At 39.5% G+C, this 15,511-nt stretch overlaps 2 protein-coding genes across 5 annotated transcripts in view; both read left to right on the top strand.

The window, feature by feature from the left end:
- Positions 1-11,697, top strand: part of LOC135088461 (uncharacterized protein ZK1073.1) — a 44,498-nt gene extending 32,801 nt beyond the window's left edge. For 3 of the 4 annotated variants that reach the window (XM_063983281.1, XM_063983280.1, XM_063983283.1), the window contains exons 3-7: positions 1,900-1,963; positions 2,613-2,730; positions 3,309-3,591; positions 4,800-4,921; positions 6,953-7,311. In XM_063983281.1, coding sequence (XP_063839351.1) covers positions 1,900-1,963; positions 2,613-2,730; positions 3,309-3,591; positions 4,800-4,921; positions 6,953-7,127 — 762 coding nt within the window. In that variant the 3' untranslated portion in view covers positions 7,128-7,311. Of the gene's footprint in view, positions 1-1,899; positions 1,964-2,612; positions 2,731-3,308; positions 3,592-4,799; positions 4,922-6,952; positions 7,312-11,309 lie in introns of those variants that run through there. The other variant, XM_063983284.1, reaches the window with a different exon arrangement.
- LOC135088460 (retinol dehydrogenase 13-like) lies at positions 8,447-9,923 on the top strand. Its single transcript, XM_063983279.1, has one exon. The coding sequence runs from the start codon at positions 8,609-8,611 to the stop codon at positions 9,674-9,676; it is 1,068 nt and encodes a 355-aa protein (XP_063839349.1). The 5' UTR covers positions 8,447-8,608; the 3' UTR covers positions 9,677-9,923.
- Positions 11,698-15,511: the final 3,814 nt, after the last annotated feature.

The raw sequence follows: 15,511 nt of genomic DNA, 5'->3' as shown, positions 1-15,511 counted from the left end.
ATTGCTCTCAGCGTAATAAAGAGGCAGTGCAAATAAGAATTTATTTGCTTTTTATTATCCTGAAAGAAATATATATTATATATTTCTATTATTATTATTTTTATATTATTGTTACGTGCCTTGCATTTTCATGGTTCAGATTACACACATACCAACCTTTTTTAAAAAGGGGCTTGAAAAAATTTCATCATTGAACCATTAACTATTACTTTTATTAGCTCTGTTATAAAACCCTTTTAAACAGATTTGTGCTGTGTCGTCCGTATTTTATATGTATTTGAGATGCGACTTTCTGTTTGCATGCTTCTAACAGGGGATCATTCCAAAACACGGCCAGGTAAGTCCTACTCTTTGATTAAAATGAAATAAAAATGTTTTCATTTTTTTTCCAAGATTTAGCATATTTTATTACCAAGTTGGTAAGAAGGTAAGATTGTTCTTGTGTTCTCGCGTTCTCATTCATTTCTCTTCTAAAAATATTTATAAATATGTAACGATGCATTAATAAGAGCGCGCTATTACTGAGGAGGCGTAGAGTCATGCGACGATGTCGAGTCGCTTTAAAATCTTGTTTCATAGCACAATCCAATTAATTCTCCATCGTCTGGCTTCCATCTACGTAAATGTATTGGATACTAATATATTTACAAGCAAGCTAATGGCAATATTTCCCCGTGATGGCTGTACCTACCACAGCTGCACAGAAATGCAGAATATACGTTGACAGCTGTTGAATTTTCTTACATAGATACGTAAAATATTACTAGTGGTTTCTGGTTTCTATATGTTTTAAGTAAAAATATCCAAAATTGATGAATTTGTTTTAGAAAACTCTACAAGTACCTACTTACATGTAAAGTTAACAATTAATTTTCTTCTTTATAATGTTCTCTATGATAATACATATCCCTACGTTTGCACCAATTTTTACGGGCCTAAAGTTTTTTTACAACTGATCAAAGGTGATTGGGCCAGTACCTTTGTTTTAATTTCAATCATAGTTGAGCAGAAGAATAACCTCGTAGCTGCCAAGGAACTTACAAAATTAGACCCCGAATATTAAACACTACTGATTAATATTACAGTAAGAAGTGTATGATCACAGAGAAAAAGCTAAAATCTTCTTTAGTTTATAGAGGACGTGGGTAAACCAACTTTTTTCTTTTTTCAAAAACTGTAACTGCGGCACATCCCGTTCGTTCCGGGCAGTTTCTCTGTGTAATTGACAAGCGAAGGATGTGCAGTCCCACATCCGTCTTCCGCCTCATTATCGTGTGGAAGCAGGCGGCCATTGTGCTCAGCTGTCCCGCGATATCGTTGTTTCTTTGCTTTTTATTTTTCCTACTTACTTTTTTCTAGAACAATCTTGTCATGCCAGGCATCGCGATTTGCATTTAATGAGGGTTTTCGCGATTGAAAAATCCGCCAGATGGCAATACGTAGACGGGAGGTCCAAATGCTGCATGACTGGTGGATTTTGACATATCTGTCAATGTCATGTCAAAAATAACCAATCATGCAGCATTTGGACCTCCCGTCTACGTATTGCCATCTGGCGGATTTTTCAATCGCGAAAACCCTCATTATAATGATTTGCCTATGATCGCACTCATGCTACGGTTAGAACTTTTGGCAGGAGCACTGAATTTTTTATGGTTCTACCAGGTAGAACTAAACAGGAGGAAAACGGGCAACGTATGGTTTTGATACGGGACTATTCCCACCTCTCGTTCCCACCGCTGCAACTCCTGTGCAGCCAGGATCTACAGCTTGACCGCCAATAAAAACATAGTTATGGTTTTAATAGAATATTTTCTGATACTCTAAATTGTTTGCTGAAACACTACACTGAATAACGATAAAGTATCGAGTTATTAAGCGAAACCTTACCAATTCCAGGGCGATCTCAGCCAGCAAGACAAGCGATGCGTGTTCCTCACCGTCCACGACCTTGGAACTAACCGTGAGTAAACAGCTTGTTTGTTGTAAGCTGAAGTGGCAGTGGGCTGGGCACATAGTACGCAGAACTGACGGCCGATGGGGCAGCAAGGTTCTGGAATGGAGGCCACGTACCGGAAAACGCAGCGTAGGACGTCCACCCACAAGGTGGACCGATGACCTGATAAAGGTAGCGGGAAGGCGCTGGATGCAGGCCGCTACCAACCGTGCGATGTGGAAGTCATTGGGGGAGGCCTATGTTCAGCAGTGGACGTCCTGTGGCTGAAATGATGATGATGATGATGAAACAGCTTGTTTATTAACTAACTACAATGTTTTCATTATTGTGTGAGACATAGCTCATACTCAGAACGATAGAAAAGAATAGACGGAGCTATATCAAGACAACCGGTCTGACGTGATACTTGATGTAACGGACTACAACGCCAGCTGCAGTTGCGAGTTCGAATCCCGCAAAAGGCAAATGCTAAAGGAATGAGCACGATCTATCATAATATTGCACCTATCTAGATAAAGAAACCCCGACTTAGAAAAATGGAAAGAAAATGAAACGAATACCAAAAAGTATAATTGCAAGGAAAGGTGTAGTAGTACGATCCAAGATTATCCTACCTGCTACAAATCAACTGATTTGTCTTGTTAACCCTCCGCAGACTCGTCCCTGGTGGACTTCGTGACCAGCCCGGCCATGAGCGAGATCAAGGAGCGCTCCTGCTTCATCCACGTGGATGTGCCGGGCCACGAGGAGAACTCGCCCGACCTGCCTGATTCGTAAGTACACTTATGGTTTATGGTTTTAGATATTTATTTTTCTAAAACAATACAATTATATTAACTTATAAGAAAAATACAGAATACACTTTATAATAAATAAGCAGCAAGTGCACGCAACAGACAAGCTCGTTTCATTTATGTACACATCACATCAACATAGTATACTCCGGGACCCTTTCGAACCAGGGTCCAATTGGTTGGATACACAGATTATCAAGCATTTGACTCTATTATTTTCAGTTTGGTTATGAAATGGTGGAAATGAATTAACCTGCTTTTCCGAAAAGAAGTAAAATCATGTATCGAGCGAGAGTTAAATCAGTAATCGGTTCGATTGGTACTTAAAGCATCTCATAAAATTTGACCCTGTTTTACAATGCAGTTCACTGCATCGTGTGGTATTTTGGCTGTAGTTCATTTTAGTTTTTAGTCTCTGCCATTGTCTTGAATGGCCTGAAACTAATCATTTAGATTCACACACATTCGTCACATCCACACTAAAGACATTTTGTAAACTTACTTTATTTTAGTTAACCATGAGATTTAGCCTAATATACTTCTGTAACATTTTCCAGATATCAATTCCCATCCCTCCAAACGCTAGGAGAAGATCTGATCACCGTCCTGGACTTCCTTCACGTTCGCTACGCCGTGGGCTTGGGAGAAGGCGCAGGCGCCAACGTCCTCGCTCGCTGTGGCCTTGCCCACCCTCGAAGACTCCTCGGCTTGATCCTGGTCAACTGCACAGCATCCACATCATCCGTAGCTGATGCGTTCCGCAGCAGGTTCTCGAGATGGAAGGGCGCGGATATCTCGCAGTCGGAGGAGGACTTCCTGATCTACCACAAGTTTGGACACGTGAGTTTAGAGCCAGAGCCCGTATATTACGCCTACCAGGTATCTTCTTCTTTGTTTTGTATACTAACCTGATACTAATATACATTGCGGAGCCGCAGTCTTTCAAGAAAATGTTTGGGAATTTTCTTCTAAAATCACGTATGAAAAAAATGGCGGGAAACCTCTTTATTTACCTATCACTGCATTACAAATAAATTATTTGAATTTGTTGTCACCACAGGCGTAAATAAAATATGTTAGTTATGCCATGAATGCAACCAACCACTTACCAACTGGTAAGAAATGTAATGAACTGCTATAGCTTTTTATCCTATTTTAAAAAACAAGGCTTCAACTTTATATTTTTGTGCATTATTTACTTTTCCTAAAAGCATTTCTTGTAGTGTTACTAACTCACTAACCACTATACCTTTTGTGCTTATTAGAACTCTACCTTTAGATACATTTTACTTCTTTCCATTTCTGTCTGTTAGTTTGTGTGGTTGTTGTGAATAACATCTATGTACATAAATAAGTTTTTGCATTTGCTAGTGCTTTTAAATGTCTTTTTCATAGTTCCTAGTCACTGTCTCTATTCTACTTATGTTTCTTGATTTATTTAAGTACCTAATGTAAATAGTATCTGTGTTCAGTATAATTACGTCATGGTAGGAAGACTCAGGAGTAAATAAATATGGGTAATTGTGCTCATATGATCTGAGGAAGACCCAATTTGGGCCCATGCACACCAAGTTTTTATCAGGCGCTGTAGACGCGTGTTTCATGTAAATAGAACGCGCTGTGTACGCGAGTACAGAATGTACAGCAATCTTTAGCAGCACAGCAAATGCGTCATAGTAAACGTGCATCTACAGCCGCGTATCCACTAGAGGCAGCCTCGGGCCGAGCGACAAAATGTAGCTAGATCCGTGCCTACGGAATTGCCCTCGCAAAGAGTCATGCCTTCAGGTTGATGCAGTGTCTCCAATTCCATTAGTCCACACCGGGCGCATAGGTCACCCTGCTCTTGTGTGAGCAGGATGACAAGCATGGCTTGCGAGCCCTTGCGCCTAGTGTGGACGCAGCTATTTGAGTAGTCATTCGACCTTGATTCTTGCCAGACTTGCCTCTAGTCGAGATCCAGCTTACGGTGCCTGAAAAAAAGTAGTATGCATGGGCCCTTAATACCCATTATATTGTCGTATGCTATAACGTATACGTCTCCGCAGCAAATGTCGAGCGACGCGTGCGAGGCGGCTGAGCGCGAGCGAATGCTCGCCGAATACCGCTCGCGGCTGCGCGGGAACCTCAACACGCACAACATCAAGCAGTATGTGCGCGCGTTCATCAAGTAAGTGTAAAGTTTTTTAAAAGAGTGCTTGTTCACCTAGTAAGTTATATCCTTTTAAGAGAGCTCATAAAGTAAGCATAAAGTTATTAATCGTTTGAAGGTGCCATTAAACTCACCCCTATACGCATAACATAAAGTAGTCAAGTAAGCGTAATTGATGTTATCTTTATAAGATTACCACTTACTGATAGTTTACGTGGGATACCAAGGCGGAGCTGGTGCACAGCGAAGACGTCACAGATTCGAAATGTTTTTGCCGTGAATAGTAAAATCCCACCAAAAACATTCTGTAAAAAACTAGCCAAGTCTCGATGGAGCTGCTTGTTTATCTCTAAAAAGTAATGAAATCTAGACAAAGTCGTGCCAAGTCTATGGTTCCTTACTGCGATTTCTTTATTATTATAGTTAATGTTGTGTGACTTGGCCGTTGAAGGGTGACAAAACCAGGTGCTCCATGACACCATTGCACCAATCTGTCGCCAGAACCGCTACCCATTGACGATGGAAAATTGCCACTTGGAAAACGTTGGTTCAACAATAACCAGTCAATTGTGGGTTCAGTAAAGCTGCGTATTTATAATGTATGATTATCTTAATAAAGATTGTTCAACGGCCAAGTCACACAACATTAACTATAATAATAAAGAAATCGCAGTAAGGAACCATAGACTTGGCACGACTTTGTCTAGATTTCATTACTTTTTAGAGATAAACAAGCAGCTCCATCGAGACTTGGCTAGTTTTTTACAGAATGTTTTTGGTGGGATTTCACTTCTTTTTGTAGAACGTGGCAAAGTTATTTAACGTCGTCGTTTTATCGACATTTTTTTACGATATTAAACACAAATAAACTTAACGACCTTTAAAATGGACAACGAATCAGAATTGTTTTAATAACATAACCTAAGCGAACCTTATAGTATAATAAACGAAATCAACGAAATGCAAATTACACAACATTCAACTTAATCGACGACTTTCTCTAGAAAGAATAAAAATCTGGACACCGCTTGCTAGTGCTAGCGCCATCTAGCGGTGAGCGATACAGGCGAACACCACGGTATGGGAGTAGTATTGATTATGAATGTGGTTACTCCAGATCTACGTTTTTCCTAGTTTTTATAGTTTTCCCTTCATGTGGCCATTAAACCCTAACTCTGTACCAAATTTCAGCTCTCTGAGTTAATGGGAAGTACTAGTTCTATTTTGATGATCATCAGTGAGTGACTGTCGTAAATGCGAAACTTTGCTTTCGCTTAACTTCGGAACTAAATGACCTACAGACTTGAAATTTTGGATTTAAAGTATGTGATTATAGCTTACTAAATGACGAAAATTTCTGCGTTCTGGTCTTATCCAGAGGTTCTCAAATAGGGGCCTGAAAATGCGGCGAAATGGTTCGAGTAAAGGATGGTACGGCAGTGTTTGCTTCGCGCTCGACTTGGCGGGGGCACTGCCGTGCCCCCAGATTGACGAGCTGTTTGGAATTTAATCATTGACACTGTTGGTTACCCACTATTTATTTGACATTTAATTGACATTAATTCTATTTGTATTATTAATTGGACATGATTTGTATTTCTTTCATAATGATACTGTAATTGATTATTATTAATAAGAAAATGTATTGAAAATTTTACATGTAATCTCCCAGAAATGCGTGTCGTATCACCCAATTAGGTACAGGCAGACGAGCAGGCGTTATATAAAATTGAAGAACTACTTAACATTTAATTGACACTGGACAAATTACTAGACATGATTTGTATTATTTATTATTGATTCTGCAATTGATTGTAATTAATAACAAAGAACCTCTATTGACATGTAATGAATATTTTTTTTTAATCCACAACGAGGAAGCTTTTAGCCTGTATCTCACCCGATGGTAAGTGATGATCAGGCTCAGGCCGAAGGTGAAAGCAAGCTTCACCCGGAATCCTCAACCACAGAGGAACTGGATATCTTACCTCTAACTGCCGGAACACAACAGTGCTGTTAACATTAATTCTTATTCTAATTCCCTTTCAGCCGCAAGGACTTGATCCTCAAGGGCTGTCAACCTGACATTCTGCTGCTAACGGGTGCACTCAGTCCATACGGCAGCGTGGTCGAGAAGATGTACAAGGAACTCGACAAGGAGAAAGTCACCATCCTCAAGATGGAGCGGGTCGGAGACGTGCTGGCTGAGGCTGTGAGTAACTAGCATCCTTCCAGCAAGGACCTGGTCCTCAAGGGCTGTCAACCTGATATCCTGCTGCTCACAGGCGCGCTTAGTCCTTATGGCAGCGTGGTCGAGAAGATGTACAAGGAGCTCGACAAGGAGAAAGTCACCATCCTCAAGATGGAGCGGGTCGGAGACGTGCTGGCTGAGGCTGTGAGTAACTAACATCCTTCCAGCAAGGACCTGGTCCTCAAAACTGTCAACCTGATATCCTGCTGCTCACAGGCGCGCTTAGTCCTTATGGCAGCGTGGTCGAGAAGATGTACAAAGAGCTCGACAAGGAGAAAGTCACCATCCTCAAGATGGAGCGGGTCGGAGACGTGCTGACTGAGGCTGTGAGTAACTAACATCCTTCCAGCAAGGACTTGGTCCTCAAGGGCTGTCAACCTGACATCCTGTTGCTAACGGGTGCACTCAGTCCATACGGCAGCGTGGTCGAGAAGATGTACAAGGAGTTCGACAAGGAGAAAGTCACCATCCTCAAGATGGAGCGGGTCGGAGACGTGCTGGCTGAGGCTGTGAGTAACCAAACGATCTTCCAGGGACTTCACTATCGATAATAGTTTTTATTACCTATTACCTATACTCCTAGAACTGCTATTGTAAAAATGTTAATGTCGCAGTTTGGGGGAGACCTATATTCAGCAGAGGACGTCCTGTGGCTGAAATGATAATGTCACAGAAAGTAAATGAGTTAACGGAGTACACAGTGAACGACGAAGAATACAAATAGATGAAATTGTATACTCATGGGCATCTATGCGGAACATCGTAGTATTTTAGGTCATTAGCGACACGTTAATACGCCTATTGTTGTAAAATTAAATTTTTAAATGGCTACTACATCATTTTGAACGAGTAAAACAAAATTAGATTAGATTTTTTTATTTTTTTTATGCACAACAAGGCAGCTATTTGACCACAATAGCACCTGATGTTAAGTGGGATGCAGTCTAGAATGGTACATAATCTGCCCTGTAATTGAATCCGTTTAATACTTTAATAGGTATAGCCAGAATCAAGAGCAATGATCAGACAACGAGTGTACTCATCATCATTAACAGGATAAAATCTCTCAGTAACAATGTTTTTAATAGCGCGATTAATTAAAATAATCATTCTGCAGTCAATCAACAAGAAAAACATTACTATGCAAGCATTTTCCTTCCAACTTTAGATGATAACTTACCAAATGACCCCATGATTGTGATTGACTGTAGTTGCTTATTTAGCATTTCCAGTTCACGATGCAGTTGCAATCATCCGTCCGCTATTACAGAATGCCGCGAAAGTAAAAGTAAGCGTGCGCCAGTCGTTGCGTCGCCGGTGCGGACCGCGCTCGCGTCGATGTTAACTAAAACATTTTACTTGCAATCTCTTCTTAAACTTATGTTAACTCTCAACATAATAGGATATCCGTGGCCACCGTTTAAACTGCGTCGACTCAGTGAAGTGTCGTGACCATGACGTATCCTCTCAAGATGAGAACTTCAACTAAAATCCAGTGCGTCTGTTACGGACTCCTAATCTTAGCACTGTACTACAAACCGTACTTAGTTTACGTCCTCCTCCAAATCGTTATGGTCGGGGGCATGGTAGTTGGACTTTATCAGAAGAATACAAACCTAATGTGCAAATCCAAGAAGTCGTTGTTCGGCAGAACAGCGATTGTCACCGGAGGCACAACCGGGATGGGCTTGGAGATAGCAGCTGACTTCGCGCACAGAGGAGCCAAAGTTATAATAGCGTGCCCTTTCAAAGACGAGGGTCTGCATGCTAAGAAGCTTATTGAAAGAAGTTCTGGCAGCGATAAGATAATTTTTAAATTACTAGATCTGTCATCTTTTACATCGATACGCCGGTTTGTAGCGGATATATTAGAAACGGAGGACAGATTGGACCTTCTGATCAATAACGCCGGGGTGGGCGTCCCGGATGACTTCCTGACGGCCGACGGGCTGCCCTTCATCATACAAGTGAATTACTTCGGCACGTTCCTGCTGACTGTGTTACTCCTGCCGCTTCTGAAGAAGACCGGTGCACCATCAGAACCGAGTAGGATAGTGAATACAGCCTCCATCCTCCACAAGTTTGGGAAGGTGGATTTCGAGAAGTGGCATAAGATCGACAATAATTACTCCAAAATGCGGAAGTACGGGACGAGCAAATTGGCTTTGGTGATGTTTACCCGCGAGCTGAGTGTTAGGCTGAAGGATTCAAACGTGATCGTGAACGTTGTTGATCCTGGTGCGGTGGGGACTGCGATATTCAAGAGTTCTGGGCGGAACTGGGGAACTTTCTTCGCTTTCATGATAGGGATTCTGTTTAAACATCCCTGGGAGGGCGCTCAGACGGCCTTGTATGTCTCGCTGAGCTCCACGGTGGGCAAGATGAGCGGGAAGTACTTCAAAAACCTGAAGGTGGCTCTCCCGGCAGCCGCAGCTAACAATGAGGAGGTTTCAAAACGCCTTTGGGACGAAACAGTGAACCTCGTAAAGTTGAAAGACGAGGAGTTGCGTTGCATATCGTGATGTGTACAAGGTTTGCAATGTTGAGTAGGATACTAATGTATTACAAGGTTCGTGATTCCTGTCTGTGTAATATTTACACGTTAATGAAGTGGTTTGAAGTGTAATTGATACAGGATTTGTATGTACTCGTAAGTCCTAATTAACCAAAACGAAGACACCTATTACAAAATACAATATTAATGAATGGACATAACTACTGTACAATAATAAAATATAATCTTTTAATAAAGTGTTTGTGTATAAAGTAGTTCTTATTTTTATTTCCAATACCTTTTCTAATATTAAACGAAAATTATACCTACTTTAAATTATTGTAATGTATCCTGAAAACAGAGTCGCACTTTTAAGTCACTAGTAGATTTTTTTTACCCGATTTATGTGTTTAATCCGCCATTTGCGTCTGGTGAATCAGATAGGATTGTGCAACGGAGACTAAATGACATGACGATGATATATAATATATAATATATCCTTGGACATTATACACTACGCTTCTAGTCCCAAACTAAGCAAAGCTTGTACTATGGGTACTAGACAACGGATATAAACATACTTAAATACTTTTTTTTTTGTAAATACATACATATTATACATAGTAACACTCAGACCCGTCACAGAAATTAAAATTCATAATTTCAATTTCTGCCCGGCCGGGAATCGAACCCGGGACCTCTCGGCATAGTAGTCCGTTTCCGAACCACTACACCAAACGGCCGATGATTAAAGACCTACGAGTATAATTATGGATTTGCATAGTGCTTCTTCAGCGAAGTTTTATATCTTTCTTGAATTTGACTCGCCGTAAGGGTTTTGAATAAAACATTCTCACCCTTTTTATTACAAAAAGTTATATTCGCGTTGATCACTAGATATTGATATTTAGTGTGGAAATGTCATTTGAAACCAGTTATCATCGCACGTTTAACTTTTTGTAAAGGCCTACCTACTAGGTTTTCTTCCCTTTGTGGTAGACAGATGGCCTCATAAAAGTAGCAAGAAGGTGCTGGATGCAGGCCACTGCCAGTCGGCTAATCTGTAAATTATTTGGGGGGGCCGATGTTCAGCAGTGGACGTCCTATGGATGATATTGCAGGAAGGCGCTAGATGCAGGCCGCTGCCAACCGGCTAATCTGGAAATCATTGGGGGAGGCCTGTGTTCAGCAGTGGACGTTCTATGGCTGAGATTGCAGGAAGGCGCTGGATGTAGGCCGCTGCCAACCGGCTAAGTTAGAAGAACAGTCGCCCGGCAAGCGAAAGGTCATGGGTTCGATCCCCGCCTTAGGCAGTTCGATTTTTGAAATTGTTTATTTAAAATTTAATTTGGAATTCATTAGGGCTTAGGCCCAGAACAGACAGTGAAACTGGTGAAAAGCAACTGCAACGAAACTGCAACTGCTAGTTACTTTTGAGTTGCATCGAAGTTTCTGCCATAGCGTTCGTTGAGAGACCACACATTACGCGACCAGTTTGAAACTTACAGTTTCAGTTTCATTCATCAGAATCATCAGAAAGTTGCAGTGTCGTTGCAGTTGCGTTTCACCGTCTGATCTGGGCCTTAGGCTTAAAGTTCAGTGGTGGATGTCCTTTGCTGATCTTAGAGATGATGATGAGTTTTCTTTCTTTTTCCCCACAGCCAGCCAAAGTGGCGCAATCGCTGCTGCTCTTCTGCCAAGGGCAGGGCCTGCTGACGTCACTACCGCCGCCGGGTGTAGAACGGCGTATGTCCCGCGCCATGTCCATGGAGGAATACGACAAGCCAAACATCCGGCGGCTGTCGCTGACGCCGGCCGCCGACTCGCCGCCGCCGCGCAAACTTTAGGCACGAGTCGCCGCTCTGCCGGAGTAGCGAGGACGGAGCGGTGGATGATAGGTACCGAAACGATTGTATCGTAGTAGATGTTGCAAAAATATATTGAAAATCAGAGGTACAGTGTAGAGTAGTATCAAAAGCATTCTAGTTGTTGGCAATACGCCGCTGTTTTTTAATTTATCACAAAGAATTTAATGGGTGACTATAACTAAAGCCTGGTCCGTGAGCACGTAGAATCTCGTCCAATGACCCCAAGCTACCCATCCCTATCGCTCGCGCGTAATTATGTTGTTGTCGCGCTCGCACACTCACTGCGGGCGCCCGGCCGTCACACAGTCGCGACAGCAACATAATTACGCGCGAGCGATAGGGATGGGTAGCTTGGGGTCATTGGACGGGATTCTACGTGCTCACGGACCAGGCTTTTTAAATAAACATTCAGCAAAACCAAAGGGAAATTCGTAAAATAATAATTTACCTTCCCATACAAACTTCGGTAGCCAACTGTTAACTTTGTAAGAAAGACAACATTTTTATGATTAGATTGTTTTTAAGAAGAGTGTAGTCACCTATTTTTAGTTTTTGGACTAATATTAAAAAACAACTGTGTATATTCGATAGTAGTTACCAACATATTTGATGTAATAGCGGTGATGGTACTAGAGGAAAGATTTTGGGATTTTACAATCAGTATGCATGTAGATACCAATTTAAATGATTATATTTATAATATCACAATGATTATACATCTAGGTAATTGATGTGTAGGTAGAAATTAAGTCAGCAGTAGGTATCTATAGTACCTACCTACTGGAAACATATCTACGGTACCTATGTAAAGTGCGACAGTTCATTCAAATCGTTAGGCCCAGAACAGACGGTGAAACGCAACTGCAACGAAACTGCAACTTTCTGATGATTCTGATGAATGAAACTGAAAGTTTCAAACTGGTCGCGTCATGTGTGGTCTCTCAACGGACGCTATGGCAGAAACTTAGATGCAACTCAAAAGTAACTAGCAGTTGCAGTTTCGTTGCAGTTGCGTTTCACCGTCTGTTCTGGGCCTTAGTGTTGTATAGGGACTTTTAGCGAGTTGGCTTCATGGTAATCAATGCACATCAAACAAAGATATCATAGATTTAGGGATCCTTTTCGAATTAGAAAAGATATAAATAACTATTTTTTCCGACTCCTATAGTATTGTACCTACATACCAAATGATCATGGAAAATGCGAAAGAGTGGCTAATACATAAAATATACAAATTACACGTACCTATGTATGTACAATATTTTTTAAGTGTTTTTAGTCGAAGAGGAATAAGGAGTTTATTTATTATATTTTTTTTATTTCCTACTGATACATAGTCGTTATTATTATTTTTATATTCTAATTATTGTCTATTTTCGGATAAACTTTTATGGAAAATATCTTTTTGAGAAAAGCTATTAAATAAACCACAGTAAGAAGTTAAATTATTACACGTTATATTGAATTATTTGTTTGAACCAAAGATTTATATTAAAAAAATAATTTATTCGTAGTTTTATGAAGTCTCATTTAATTCTATATTTATGTATATTATATGCACTATATTATAGGTTAGGTATATTAAAAGATTTGTTTTAATATAAGTACCTACTATTTAAGTGATTTTATTATGTTTTTATTTGTTAGTTATTTCTAATAGTTTTATAAATGCGTCTAGTGCTAATAAGCGAGAATAGTTATTATGATGCAAATTATACATGTTAATAATAATTAATAATGAATAATAAAATAGAGTTGTCGATAATTTGATATTTTATTTAATATAAAATATAAGAGGATGATGTATGCATATGTTTTATATGCACATAAATAATAGGTACATACCTATGCATGTGCATGTGGATTGAGTGATCCTTGCTTCAATCTTAACAAAAATCGAGGAAGTTTTACTTAAAATATGTTAAAACATTGCGATGAAGTTTAAAAATTTGTTAAACCTAAGATAAAAATGTTATGGCCAATAAATAGGAGCACTCATACCGCACGCTTTAAGAAAACGTCAAAATGTTTATTTCATAAAATAAAGCCTTTCCACTTCTTTTAATAGTATTGAAAAATTGTTAAGAATATGTTAAAACTATTAACAAATTCCGAAATCCCTTGCACGTCCCGTTCCAAAGTTATGACGATTATTTAGGATCACTCACACCGCACACGGGCCGTATGAGTGCTCTTTAAAAATCATGACTATTTATTAATAAATACGTTTTATTTCTGTTGGGAAATGTGTGCAAACTGACGAGCGAATTTGTTAAAGAATAAGTGTGACAAAACTTAAAAGCTGAAGGAAGAAATTAACCTTTATTCTTTCCCCAATATGCCGTGTGAGTGATCCTTACTTTTACCTCTATCTGCTCATATGTAGTTCGTAGGCAGACTGAGATAGTATCTAAAATTGTTAATCGTTTTTAACAATAACTTGGCATATATTTTGCTTTTATTAAGGCCATAATTTAAGAAATATCAGGCTTAGATGATTCCTAAAGGAAAATGTTGATTAGGGTATGTATGATTTTTTATTTTGAGAGACTGTTTCGATTCATCAGAAGTTTTCCTAAGGACGTTTTATCAAAAATAATCCTAAAGGAATTATTTGAAAAAATCTGCTACTAGCAGCATTTTTTCAATTTGGTGGCGCCCGCGGAGACAATAGGAGGTCGCAAAGTTGAAATTCGTAAAGAGCACATCGAAATCTATCTATATCTATCTATATAGGCTATAATTTATGACGATATATGACAAACTAAATTTCACGGGGGTGAAGCCGTGGGCAAAAGCTAGTATAATATAAACAGGACACAAAACACTTAAAGTATGTACCTAGGTATGTCAAGTAAAACAGAATGTCTAGAAGACTAGTTAGCCAATAGGAATAAAATATAAACAGGACACCTAATACATATTAGATTGCATTGGTTTTGCATTGTCACGTCTGACGAATCGGAACAGTCTCACAAAATAAAAAATCATATGTATCCTAATCAACATTTTCCTTTAGGAATCATCTAAGCCTGATATTTCTTAAATTATGACCTTAATAAAAGCAAAATATATGCCAAATAATTGTTAAAAACAATTAACAATTTTAGATACTATCTCAGTCTGCCTACGAACTACATATGAGCAGATAGAGGTAAAAGTAAGGATCACTCACACGGCATATTGGAGGAAAGAATAAAGGTTAATTTCTTCCTTCAGCTTTTAAGTTTTGTCACACTTATTCTTTAACAAATTCGCTCGTCAGTTTGCACACATTTCCCAACAGAAATAAAACGTATTTATTAATAAAAAGTCATTATTTTGAAGAGCACTCATACGGCCCGTGTGCGGTGTGAGTGATCCTAAATAATCGTCATAACTTTGGAACGGGACGTGTGTAACGTTGCCGTTAGCTGTTTTTTCACAAATTAATATTTCTTCTCAATATTCTGATTTTGGATACCACTAGCGACATCTATTGGCGTGATTTAGAATTAATTTGCAATAGATGGCGCTTTTTGCTCAGTTAATTGAAATATACTTTGATGAAACATTTCCTAGTGTTTTTATATTGATTATTCTATTTTTCAAATAGAATATTTTCAGTGTTCTGGAAATTGTTTTCATCATGGTTTTATTAGTACAGTATTTACTTTTTCAAACGGCGAAACGAAACGTATCGCGATGTCTATGACAGAGCGGCTGTCAGTGGAGCTGTCAAATCACTTAGGAATTTGTCGATCGTGCGCAACCGCAATTTGATTATTTTCGGGAATGTAATTCCTTTTATTTCAAATCGGGTGGTGCAAAATGCATCCACGATAATTTCTTGATGAATAAATAAAAATAACACACATGAGGTAAGTTCCCGTCGGAGAATTTATTTATTTTTCGTGATTGATATTTTTCGTATTCCAGTACGTGGGATTTCATGTGATCGTTTCTTTCAGAGGTTTCCTAAACGTTATGTTGGACGAGGGCTGGGATGCTGAAGA

The sequence above is a fragment of the Ostrinia nubilalis genome, chromosome 4 (assembly GCF_963855985.1).
Source record: "Ostrinia nubilalis chromosome 4, ilOstNubi1.1, whole genome shotgun sequence".
Taxonomy (NCBI): domain Eukaryota; kingdom Metazoa; phylum Arthropoda; class Insecta; order Lepidoptera; family Crambidae; genus Ostrinia; species Ostrinia nubilalis.
This window is presented reverse-complemented; position numbering and strand designations above follow the sequence as displayed.